At 32.0% G+C, this 13,278-nt stretch overlaps 1 protein-coding gene across 3 annotated transcripts in view; it reads left to right on the forward strand.

Moving 5' to 3' along the window:
* Positions 1 to 6,681: 6,681 nt before the first annotated feature.
* CCC1 (cation chloride co-transporter 1) overlaps positions 6,682 to 13,278 on the forward strand; it is a 54,865-nt gene continuing 48,268 nt past the window's right edge. Inside the window, exons 1-5 of one of the 3 annotated variants that reach the window (XM_010657419.3) lie at positions 6,682 to 6,790; positions 6,921 to 7,160; positions 8,614 to 8,763; positions 8,859 to 8,937; positions 11,906 to 11,997. In XM_010657419.3, coding sequence (XP_010655721.1) covers positions 7,003 to 7,160; positions 8,614 to 8,763; positions 8,859 to 8,937; positions 11,906 to 11,997 — 479 coding nt within the window. In that variant the 5' untranslated portion in view covers positions 6,682 to 6,790; positions 6,921 to 7,002. Of the gene's footprint in view, positions 7,448 to 8,613; positions 8,764 to 8,858; positions 8,938 to 11,905; positions 11,998 to 13,278 lie in introns of all 3 variants that reach the window. The other 2 variants (XM_010657421.3, XM_010657418.3) reach the window with 2 other exon arrangements.

The following is a 13,278-nucleotide window of genomic DNA, read 5'->3' on the forward strand; positions in this document are numbered from 1 at the left end:
TATGGGTTTTGATCAATTTACATCTTATCGATTTTTTTCTAATTTATATCCAATATTTTTGTAAATTCAACTGTCAATATTCCACAAATTTATGATATTTCCATCTTCCCAAACTCTCTAATAGTTGCATTAGACCTTCAAATTAACTATACTTATTTTATTTTTATTCAAAATTTTCTGATTATTATAATGAAAGAATTAATAATCTAATAAATAATACAAAGAGAATAAGATTAATTAATTAATTAAATACATCAATTATGCTTGCTTGGTGATTTGGGTATTTATCATGTACATATTAAAAGCAAACTACTAGTTGTGCTACAATTTTTACCTTTGAAAAACATTTAATTTGTTTAAAAAATGTTTTTTAAAAATCATTTTTAATTCTTAAAAACAACTATTTTTCAAACTAATAACACGTTTAATAATTATTTTTGTTACATTCTTACATAACAATAACGAGGGGTGACAAAAGGTGGTCAGATGTAGGGGTCTCCAAAAAGCCCGCGGCCCGCGGCCCGCTTTAGGCCCGGCCCGGCCCAAGCCCGCCGGGCCCGAGCCCGGCCCGAGCCCGTTTATGGGCGGGCCGGGCCGCGGGCCTAAAATTAGGCCCGGCCCGTAGGCCCGCCCGTAGGCCCAGCCCGTAGGCCCGCCCTTAGGCCCGCCCATTTAAAAAAAAAAACTACAAAAATAAAAAGTATTAAAAAAAATATTCATTTCAAAATTTTATTCATTGAATGTATAATTACATTTAAAAATGTGGGAAAATTTTACATCACTACAAAATAAATACATCCCAACTAGGTTGGCACCTATTTATTTGTCAATCATTTGTATTTTTCAACCACAAAAAATAAAAATAAAAATATAATATACATTTAGTCATTATTTTCTGGCGGTGATGGCGAACTATCATGCATCCATGAAGATCTTGATAGTTTTAAAGATTCCATATCGACAAGCATCTCTGTTTCTCGAATGGAATCGTACATCCTTTTTTCTGCAATTTCCCAATCTTTTACACATATCCCTGCTTCAATAACGTCTGGCGCTAAGTTGCATCGTTTTTTACTAATAACTCTTCCACCTGCACTAAAAGCAGCTTCTGATGCAACTGTACTCACAGGAACTGTTAGTACATCACGAGCAATTATAGAAAGCACAGGATATTTGTGTTGATGTGATTTCCACCATATTAAAATATCAAAATCTTCTTGATCTTCAAATGGAATTATATCAGTATTAAGATATTTATCTAAATCAGATGTATTATTTGGAGAACTATTTGTTGTCTTTTTTCGACTTTTCAACATTTCTAGAGCTCCTTTATAAAAAGATGAGGAGTTTGTAGATGTAGGTGGTAATTTATTAGTATTAATATCATTACCATATTTTTCTTTATAATAGTTATATAAATTATATAATAATGAATTTATTTCATTTTTAATTTCTTCAATTTTTATTTGGTCATTAAAATAAATAATTGTTAACCATTCATCCAAAGCTTCAAATTTCAATCTAGGGTCCACAATTAAAGCAATATAAAAAATTAAAGGTATTTCTCCCCAATATTTTCTAAATTTTTCTATCATTGCAAATATTGTATCATTAAATATTTCAAAACTTAAATATTTTTGAAGTACAATAAAAATATTAGTTATTTGCATAATAACTCGATTTGAAGTTGGATAATATACACCACAAAAAATGTTTGTTGAAGTATCAAAAATTTCAAAAAGATCTCTTAAAAGATCCGCAACATGCCAATCATAATCACTTAATGCATCAATATCTGCATCACAATCATTGTTAAGTAATTGTATTTCATATAATTCGACTACTTTTCTATATTTTGTAATATTTTGTAAAAGTTTATATGTGGAATTCCATCTAATGGCCATATCCAAATTTATATTTTTTCTTTTCATATTTAACATTTTGCAACAATCAAAAAATAATTCATGTTTTGCTTGAGAACTATTAATACTATATGCAATGCCTCTAATTTTTTCCAATGTATCATCAACATTTTTTAATCCATCCTTTACAATTAAATTTAAAATATGTGCACAACAACGCACATGAAATATTTTAGCATGATCATCTTTTACTTGCCAATATAGTTTTAGTCTATTTATTGCTGCATCATTATTAGCAGCATTATCTAATGTTACTGTCAATATTTTATCACGAAGGCCTAAATTTATAATTTCTTCATTTATTAAAGCTGCTATATTTTTACCACTATGTGGAGCATTTATTAATTTAAATGAAATTATTCTTTTATTTAATTTCCATTCATTATCAATGTAATGAGCAGTTATACATAAAAAACCAGTGTGAGTTAAAGATGTCCAAATATCAGATGTTAAACAAATATTTCCTTCAAAATTTGCAAAAAAATTTTTTAAAATTTCTTTTTGTGTATAAAATTTTTTCATAATATCTCTTTTAACTGTATTTCCAGACCAACCTTTAAATTGAGGATTAATACCTCGTTGAATTGTTCCTACAAAATCATGAGTTTCCATCATGTTGAAAGGTTGTTCTGCTCTTATTATATAATCAATCATTTCTTCACGACAGTTAGATTCATCATAAGAAAATGTTTTTAAATTTCCACTTTCATTTTTACCTAATTGCATATAATTTCTAATATCTACATTATTTTTAGTTTTACAATTTTCGTGATGTCTTTTTAAATGACTTGTGCCTGCATTTGAGCCACCAGTAAGAAATTTATTACAAATTTTACATTTTGCTTTTATTTCTTTTTTATTATTTTCTAAAATTATTTCTACTCTATCAAAAAAATTCCATATATTTGAAGTAAATTTTTTGTTTGATGATATTTCATCACATGGACTAGATGAAGAAGCACTTGTTGTCATATTATAATTATTGATAAAATATTATGCCAAAAATAATAAAGTAATAAATATAAAAAAAAATGTAACAAAAAAATAAAGTAGTAGAGGTGAAGTATGTTACTCAATTAGAGAACCGATGCAGAAATTCCTAGCAAATTTGAACTCTTGGAGCCACCAATGCTTGTTTTGCACCACCAACAATATTGTATAATTTGAGGGAAAAATAAAAAAAATTGAAATATTGTAGAATGTGAGAGAAATAGAGAGAGAAATAGAGAGAATTTGATGAAAAAATGAAAAGGGAGAAGATGTATTTATAGGAAGGTTTTTTTAAAAAAAAAAAAAAAAAAAAAAAAAAAAATTGGCCATGTGACCGTTGCCCAACGGTCACATGGCAGCTAGGAGCATGGGTTGGACTGTTGGAGCTCCAACGGTCACATGACCGTTGGAGCCTTTAATTTTTTTTTAAAAAATAATATACTTTATGTTATATATATATAACTAACTCTAACATTAAACACAAAAGTAATGTGGCTCAGTTGGTTAGAGCCTTTACTTTGAACCATGAGGGGAGGGGTTCGAATCCTCCCCTCTCCATTCATTTCTAAAGCCTTTTGGCTTATTTAAAAAAGCCCAAGGCTTGGCCCGCCAGCCCGCCCCCAGCCCGCCCGCCAGCCCGGCCCGCAGCCCAGCCCGCCCAGCCCGCGGGCTCATAGGCCGGGCCGCGGGCCGAAGATTTTTCCCTGGCCCGGCCCGGCCCGGCCCGTTGACCAGTCAACGGGCCCATAGGCCCGGCCCGAGCTGGGCCGCGGGCCTCCTATTTACGGCCCGGCCCGGCCCGGCCCGCCCGTTGGAGACCCCTAGTCAGATGAATAGAAAATAAGTTAATATGAATTAGTGTTTGTTTAAATATTTTTTCGAAAACATAGTAAAACTCTATATTTCCTTTTTATTTGAAAAACTGATGAAAATAATTTATATTTGTTCTTTAAAAATTGTTTTTAATTTTACTTTGTTTTTAAAAAACAACGATCAAATAGTATTAAAAACTTTCAAAAACAGTTTTATATTTTTATGAACAAAAAACTGTTTTAAATCCCATTTGCAAGCTATTAATTTTACAATCTTTTTAACATTCCATTACCACTTATCTCATGAGGATGCCTTAAAAGAGTTGGGAGGAATAAGAGGGACCACTTTTTATGGCTCCATATCATATAAGTAGGTGGTGCCCAAGGACTACGGCAACTATGCCATAAAATTAATGCAATTGCACGTGGAAAACCTTGATTAAAATTTAAAATGTATTTAATGCAATTGCACGTGAAAACCCTTGATTGAAGCGTATAAAGATTGAGATAATCTATGAATTATTTATTTTAAATACTAAGAGAAAATATTTTGAAAACCGAATTGGACGAAACAAATTATTAAATAGACATTTTTAGAACCGTTTCAACTTGTGAATTAAGGCAATTTCGTCCAATTATTTATTTCACTGGTAGCCCTCGTGACTAGACCAAATGCCTTTTTTTTTTTTTTAATCCGTTTGATCTCCCATTGCTCAAGTGAATACTTATCAAGGGATGCTGATCTTCCAATAATCCAAAATTTAATTTTTAAATCTTTCTTAAGATATTTAAAATGGTAGGGTAAGTTGTCAAAAATTAATAAAGGGATTTTAGTTCAATTTTGAAACTTTTGATTGAATATTACCTTATAAAAAAAACGAATTTATCTTTAACACATCTTTTTAAGTCATTAAAAAAATATACTGAATCATTTTATTCCCTTTAATTACCTAATTTGTCACATCTAATTTGTTACAACCCAAAACTTACCTGTGACTTTTTTTTTTGGATTGGACCAACAACCATAAATCTTCAAAAGTCAGATTCCTATGCCACAAATAATGACTCTTGAAATATTGATACAATTAAATAATAAAATTTTATTTGAATCTTTAATATATTTCTTTAAATTGATAAAATAATAAATATTAATAAATTCAATATATTAAATAACAAATTACAGGTTTTTATCTTTTATTAGCAGCATTAAATTAATAAATCTAAATTAAATGTGTAGAGACCAAAAAGTCCTTTCTCCTTTCTTTTTACTTCTGTTTACAACCTTCTCTACTCGTCATTTCACACCATCCCATGCTATATTCCACTTAAGCTAACTTGCAATTGAAGGAATGGTGGGTGGGTTACTTTGTATAGGTGTCATTCACAATGTAATAACTAATACACTAATAGTTAGGCATGCTTTTATTATTATTATTATTATTATTATTTAATTTTTATTGAAAAAAAATTAAAATGAATCTTAACCATGTGAAAATAAACTACTAAATAAAGGAAAAACAATGTTTAAAATAAAAAGAGAGAAGCATTTTTAAAATATTTTAATTGTTTATATATTTTAAATTTTTATAATAAATTTTAAATTAATAATGTATATATTATATGTTTATGATGTTATATCGATATTACACTCCGAATACTTTAATCACTTATTGGATCAATGAATTTAATTATGTAATTTTTTTGATTTAATAATCGATCACATTTTAAAAATGTTATTAAAAAATTATACCAAGGTAGAATATACAATTTCAAGAATTGTTTTTTATACAATTCTAAAATTTTGGTCTTATTCTTTTCAACTCAATTTATCATGTCTTTCTTCATAGGTTTATATTTAAAAACAATATTCAAAAAATGATTTTATTAAAAATATAAACCTCTATGATTATTATGTAATTAAATTTTATATTTGAAAATTATATTAAAAAATAAATTTATTAAAAAAAGAATAATTAAATAAAACTCTACTTTGAAGTTTGAAAAAACCTGCACCTTATTTGACAACTATTTTTTAAAACAATTCTGAAAAACAACTTTTAAAATTTATTTTTTGATGTTTTATAAAATAAAAGTTTGTTTGAGAACTTGAAATGTTTTTAATCTATTTTTAATATTTTGAAATATGTTTTAAAAATAAATTTTATACCTAATATTTTATTTTTAATCCTTTTACATGCTCATATAATTATTTTTTAAAACAACACAAAAAAAAGAAAAAATAATAGAAAACAACTAAAATATGTTTTTTTGAAAATATCTTATTTTTTATTCTTAAAAATAAAAAAATAGAAATAATTTATAGTTGTCAAACACGTTTTTTTATTTTTTGTTATGACTCAAAAAATAATTACTAAATAAACCCCTACTTTTTGTTTTGAAGTAGCAATAAATTGTATTAAAAAAATGTGAAACTATCAAACACATCCTAATAATTGCATTAGAACTTCCAATTGTAAAAATTTATATTTCATGGCTACTATATCAAAAGAAATTAACAATATGATAAATGACATCATAAAATTAAGTCCTCACCTACATAAATGAAGTGTGTAGTTACCATGACTTCAACTAATAATTAATCTTATTAGTAATGCTAAATCATCTTAATACCTTTTTCAAAATAAGTCAGCTTAAAGTGAAAAATTTTATTTTTAGCAAAAATAATTAAATCAAATACAATTTTATATATGTATATAAATTATGGGTATTATTATAATATAAAAATGTATTTTTTATATATATTAAAAAGACATCGATAACTCGATAATTCGATAGTTTTACTTGTACAATTTAAGTTCCATTTTTTTATATTTAGTTTCATTTGTTTATATTAAAATATTCATCGATATATTTTTTATATATTCCTAAAATCGAATTATATCGATATTTTATGGATGATTATATATATATATATATTACAAAGTTGGACATTTCGTGGAATGGCGTGTGGCTAGAAGCGATTGAGCAGCGCGTGGGCACAATATCTGATTTTGTTAAAATGGGGACATCTGAATTTTCTTCGTCGATTCTGTTTCAATTCGAAAAGTCTCTATTTCTAATATTTTCTATTTCATTTTCTTTCACTCTCTCGTTTGTATTTTAATTTTATATGTTCAGGTGATTTTCTTCTTTTCTCTCTTACATAAATTGCGTTTTCGGTGGTGGCTGCTCTCAGATCTTTCCGAGAAATCTCAGTATCAATCCATATATATAGAGAGGTAGATCTGTGAATCTGCAAAAAAACCAGAGATCCGACAATGGACAACGGAGACATTGAAAACGCGGAAGACGAGTTCGGCGGGCAAAGCGGACGCAAATACAGACCAGTCGTCTCGCATGACCGCGCTGTTCTCCAAATGTCCTCTTTGGATTCCGGATCTTCCTCTTCTCTCCCCGTCCCTCAATCACCTTTCACGTATGGTTTCTCTCTTTTTCTTTTCTTTTTATTTCTCTCTCTACATTGATTTTCGGTTTGGTCTGATCCTCCGTTTTGTTGCTGAGAAAACGGAGGAAGGATATTAGAAGGCAAAACGAATTTGAATATCGGGTTCTTTTGTTGAGAAAACTTGGCTCCACTGAGGCGGATAGGTTTTTCGGTTTTATTGTTTCTTGATTGAGAAATCCCTCTAGGTCTGTGGATTTGAATTAGCCGGTTGAGAAAATGCATGTCGTGGAAAACTGAAGAACGATAAGAAAAATGAGGTTTTGAATCTGCTTTATTTATCATCCAGTTTGAATTCATCTTATTTTTCTGTCATTTTCGGGAAATTGAGGATAAAAGGATGGTTAATTAGAGTGCCGGGCCGGGGCGATAGGCTCGCCTAGTTCTTTTTTTATTTATTTATTTACTTTTTTATTTTTTGTGTTCATGAGACAAAATTGTTTCACATGTCTGATTAGATGGATGTAGTTTGCACGGATCATGCCAGCAATATTGTAAAATTCGATTAGATATAGTATTGCACACTAAATATATACTTCATGATTGAATTAATAAACGCAGATTCTTTTGGTAAGTTATAAACAAATTCAACTTGCAAAAGTAGAGGTGAAATAGAGATTTGGCCAGGATCAAATAGAAGGAGTAACAGTAGGATGAATTGAATTTTGGTGCTAGGCTTACAAGTGTTAAATTAGGTTTCAGGCTAATGTAAGGGGAAGCTTATTAACATGAATGACCTGTTCGTTTGATGATATAGCATGAAGAGACTTCAGTCTAGAAAGGTATGGAGTTCAAAACTTCTTGGGGATTTTAAGAAATTCCCGGGCACTGTTACTTGGGCCAAAAAAAAAAAACAAAAAAAAAGATCCCCAGGTTACATAAGTGAAATTAAGTAGTCCACCATGCTGATTCTTAACCCCAGCAACTGAAAAGGGAGACTGGTTATAGAAAATGGAACCAAATGAATTTTGAAATTAAAAGCAGCCTGGTCAGATGGATTAATTGTAATTGTTGCATCAAGATCCAATCTTTCTCCAACCTATCATCATCATCATCATCATCATCATCATCATCATTATTATTATTTTTTGGGCTGCGCTCCATGGTAGTGTAGGTAACATTGGAGGTGATAAGAATACATTGTTATGTGCATTCAAATTGCACACACACATGCCTTCTCGTCTTAGAGTGGTTAGGGGGTATCTAATGTTCCACATTATCAAATCTACAGGGCAAGAATCAAGAGGAGAAAACAATTAGAGAAATTTGTATGCATAGATATATTTATGTTTATAAACAATTCATTTACAGCATTGCAGAGAAGTTTCATGAAATGGATATTATGATTTATATATTTGAATTCTTTTAAGAGAAATTATGTATGTCATCTTTTGAGTATTTATATGTTCTTCTTATGCTATGGCAGGAACCTTAAAATAAGCATGCAGGGAAACATGAGTTCTGATGCAAGAGAAGAGTCATCTACTAATCATGAAGAACTCAATGGTTCTGAAAGAGAATCCAAATTGGAATTGTTCGGTTTTGACTCTCTTGTTAATATTCTAGGTCTTAAGAGGTAATTGATTGCTTTTTATTGTTTAGACAGTTTCAAGTGTTGCATTCTGATCTTAATAGAACCTTTTTTCACTTTACATTTTAATGTTATTCCAGTATGACAGGGGAGGCAATTGCAGCTCCTTCGAGTCCTAGAGATGGCGAGGATGTTTCGAATACACCTGGGCGTTCCAAGGTATGCCAATGATTTTCAGCATTTCACCATTCTTCCCATGAGTTTTCTTCTCCTGATTTTCCAAATGGATTGGGTAATACTGTTCAGAATGTGTCAACAATTTTTCATGGTTGCAATAATCTACTATGATTTTCATTATTCTTGTTTTTATTATTTAAAGATCATTATTATGTTTGAGAGCAGAGGGGACAATCGGAGAGGAGGAGATAAGAAAAACAGAGAATAACAAGAGAAAGGACCAGAGAATAACAGAAAATAAGGGTAAAGGGATTACGGTCGTGTAGAGAAATGGGCATATAGTAGGATGAGGGATCCGTAAATAAACATGAAAAATGTTTGTATGATGTTTTATTTTATTTTTTCTTTTTTATCAGAATGTCTGTATGGTTTTTTTTTTTGATCAGAAATGAAGAAGATTATATTAATATAAGAACAAATACAGGAGAGAAAAAAGAGACAATATAAAGAGAAAAAAACCAAGGGAAGGATGAGAGGTCCTTCCTACACAAATTAACCAAGGAAAAAACTCCCAACAATAGAACTCTAAAAATAAAGAGAAACCCCATCAATCTTCAAACTTTTGAAACACAAACCTCAATCCAATTGAGTTGTAGAATGCTTAGAGGAACTCCTCTAAAAGCTTCAGTACAAGAAGCCCATAGAGAAGAATAAAACCGAATCAAATCCCAAACCATCTCTTTCGTTCTCCCTTTATCCTCAAAGATCCTATTGTTTCTTTCTTGCCACACCATCCAAATCAAAGTAAGGCAAACAATTTTCCAAAGTGTCTTGCCTCTTAATGAGTTCCCCAAGCCTTTAAAAGAAATAACCAACATGTCCTCAAGGCTCCTTGGAGGGACCCAAATCAACCCTACTAGATTGAACAACCTGTGCCAAAGTCCAATGGTAACGGGACAATGAAGAAAAAGGTGGTAAATCGACTCTCCATTTCCTTTGCAAAGAATGCACCATTGAGGACAGAGGGCTTTGTAGGGTCTTCTCAATTGCAACTTGTCATTAGTGTTTACCTTCCCATGTGCTACTAACCAAGTGAGGCCTTAACCTTTGAAGGGACTTTTGAGCTCCATAAGAACTTGGCCGGAAGGAACATTAAAGGATTTGAAACTTTTGACAAGGCACAGAAAAAAAATTTCACTGAAAACAAGCCTGACAAAGACAAAGACCACGCTCTTGAGTCTGATGAAGAAGGGGAAAAAAGCACAGAATTAAGGGAGGACATTAATCTCTGAAGGAGATCAATTTCTGAATCCGTTAGATTGCGGCGAAAGTTAAAATTCCAAGACAGTGGTAAGGAATTGTTAAGGACATTTGAGACAGTGAGGTTTTTCACAGAAATAACTCTGTAAAGATTAGCAAATTGAGAGCACAAAGTTTGGTTTCCTCACCAAAGATCTTCCCAAAACCGAATTCTCTCCCCATTGCCCACCACTAGGCGGATAAAAGGGGAGAACTCCTGGAAAACTTGAGCAATAGCCTTCCAAGGACATCTGTGAGACCATCTAACCACCGTGTTGGCATCCCATCCATTAGGATGTGTCCCATATATACTCGCAATAACCTTATGCCAAAGACCGCTCCTTTCTCTAGGGAATTTCCAGAGCCATTTCCCTAAGAGGGCAATATTTCTCATAGAAGTCTTCCCAAAGCCCAAACCTCCCATCTTCTTTGGTTTACTAACAATCTCCCATCTGATAAGGTGATCTTTCTTCCCTTCCCCAGCCCCAGACCAAAGAAAATCCCTTTGCATCTTCTCAATCTTTGAAGCTATTGATACTGGGATTTTAAAGAGGGAGAGGAAGTAGCTAGGGATGTGAGACAGACAAGACTGAATTAAAGTAATCCTCCCTCCCAAAGACAAATAGGCCTTTTTCCACCCATCCAGCCTCCTCGAAATTCTCTCAACCACTGGATCCCAAAAGCCTATTGTCTTTGGGTTCCCTCCCAAAGGAAGGCCTAAATAAGACAAAGGCCACTCTGACACTCTGCAATCCAAAACCAAAGCCAAACTAGACAACAGTTCCTGCCTAGTGTTAATACCCGAAATGATGCTTTTTTCTAAGTTGATTTTTAAACCAGATACTTGCCCAAAAACCAAAAGGATAATCTTGAGGTTTTGAAGAACATAAATTTGAATAAAAGTAAATAGAAGCACAAGAACCCTGATTGGCGATTAAAAGTCCTCTATAAAAGACTAAAGTGAACTAGTGCCCTTATAAGTCAATCGATCTACCATATTAAGATTTGGGTGGCTATCAAAGCTTAACCCTTAGCACTTTGAAAGGTCTCATCTTGTTATTTTGTTTGGGTGCTAGGAGCGATTTAATATAAAGAAATTGTGTAACTCTTATTTTATGCCTTTGTTTAAGTATGGAAAGTTCTTGGTGGCTTTCTCATTGTTTGAGGTGGAGTCGAGATTAAGGGTAGCTTTTGGGACCGCTAGGATGAGATATTGTATGCTTTCTCCAAATTAGTGGACTTTGGATTATCATTGAAGCTGAACTGTTAGCGCTTTTGAAGAGCCTCACCCTAGCAGATGGCTTTTGAATTAGACACCTTTTAGTGGAAGGCATTAGACGTCTTTTAAAGGAAGAAGATTCTGTAATGATTATTTCATAAATTTGTTTGGGAAGGGAAGGTTCTTGGAGGTTCTGTCATTTATTGTTGAATGTATAATCCTTGGTTTTTCCATTGGTTTATTTGGTCCAGGGGTTGGGGGGTGTTAATATAAAGTGCAAAGTATGCCCTTAAAATGAATATAGTGCATGTAAGTGAGCATATCCACCCAATCGTTACATAAGCTTCTTGTCATTTATCTATTGTCTGAACGCATCTTATTGTTCCTTTGGGCTTGAAAATTGACAATGTAATCAAAGCTTATGCATGCGGATCTCTTTTTCCATGATGTGTAGATACCTTTTCATGTTTTTGACATATATTTATCATGCAGGCTAATGATCTCAAATTAGGGACATTGATGGGAGTATTTGTGCCGTGCTTGCAAAACATTTTAGGAATTATCTACTATATACGATTTTCTTGGTAAATCTCATTTGCCTGATGCTTTTTTGTTGAAATTAATTTCTTTTGTTTACATTACTGTGCACAAGACATTTGTACAATACTTAATAATAATATTTAGCAATACAAGATTACAAGATTATTGCCGGTCATGTAATGACCTTAGAAGGCTGCAAAACTTAAGAGAGATTGGTGTTTATGATCATGGTAGTAGAATTCAGAAATTGAAAATTTTAATGAACTTGCATGCTTAAGATAGTTTTGAATATCAAATTGATTAAGATGCTTTTATATCACATCTATTTTGATTGATTGGGTTTTAATTGTAGTGTAAAATAGCTGAGGGATGAGTAGAAAGTGGTAGAATAGGATTTTGGGAGCAGGATAAGACAGGGCTGTTGGAATACTTTTTGTGGTTTGGCAAAAAAAAAAAAAAAGACAGAATGAAGAAAGAAAGCAAGAAACAGTTCCTTGTGCTTCCGCCTTCTAAACAAAGATTCATAGCTGCAAATTTTGAATTCAAATATTAGTGCTTCAAAGGAGAGATGATTGCCCATAAGCTGCAAATTTGGTATTCAAATATTAGTGCTTCAAAGGGGAGATACCCTTTATGGACATATAAAGCCTAATAACAATTAATCCTTGCTGCTTAAATGAAATTCAGCTCAATCATCAGCTACAATCTGGGTAATAAGAGCCAAAAGGAGCTACCTTCAGGAGAAAGGTGCTAGCAGCTTACTTAATTGTGTGAACAGTACTGCACTATGGTATCTGGGTATTGTGGCTGCTGCAGTAGGTAATGCCACTGAAACCCTTTTTTGGCAAGTCAGTACTTTAAAAATTTCCAGCTTTAGATATAAAATTATAATATTAGGTAGTTTAACAGATTGTGGAATTGAAAACCGAACAAGCAAGTACCTAAATAGCTATTTTGTTGGACCTAAATAGCTACTTGACTGTCAAGTGGCCTGTGAGCCTCGGTTTGGGTTTCTAAGGGGGGTGCGTCTTTCATATAAAAAAGGGAGTATGCCTTTAAGCCAAGATATGAATTCTGCCTCAACCTGCTATGCTAAGGGGGAAGGGAGAATTCTTGAAATGATTATATGCGTATCATGCTTTATGGTAAAACACAAATTTCTAGATGGTGAATAGACAAAATTTCCCTAAAACATGCTTAGCCAAACTGGGAAGTTTAGATGTCCAGGTGACACCAAAGGGAAGGACAGAATTAAAAGTAAAAATATATTTATGTGAACTCGGCTGGATTTTTAATTTATTATTTTTATTGTTTTATGTCTCTTT

The sequence above is a fragment of the Vitis vinifera genome, chromosome 10 (assembly GCF_030704535.1).
Source record: "Vitis vinifera cultivar Pinot Noir 40024 chromosome 10, ASM3070453v1".
Classification (NCBI taxonomy): domain Eukaryota; kingdom Viridiplantae; phylum Streptophyta; class Magnoliopsida; order Vitales; family Vitaceae; genus Vitis; species Vitis vinifera.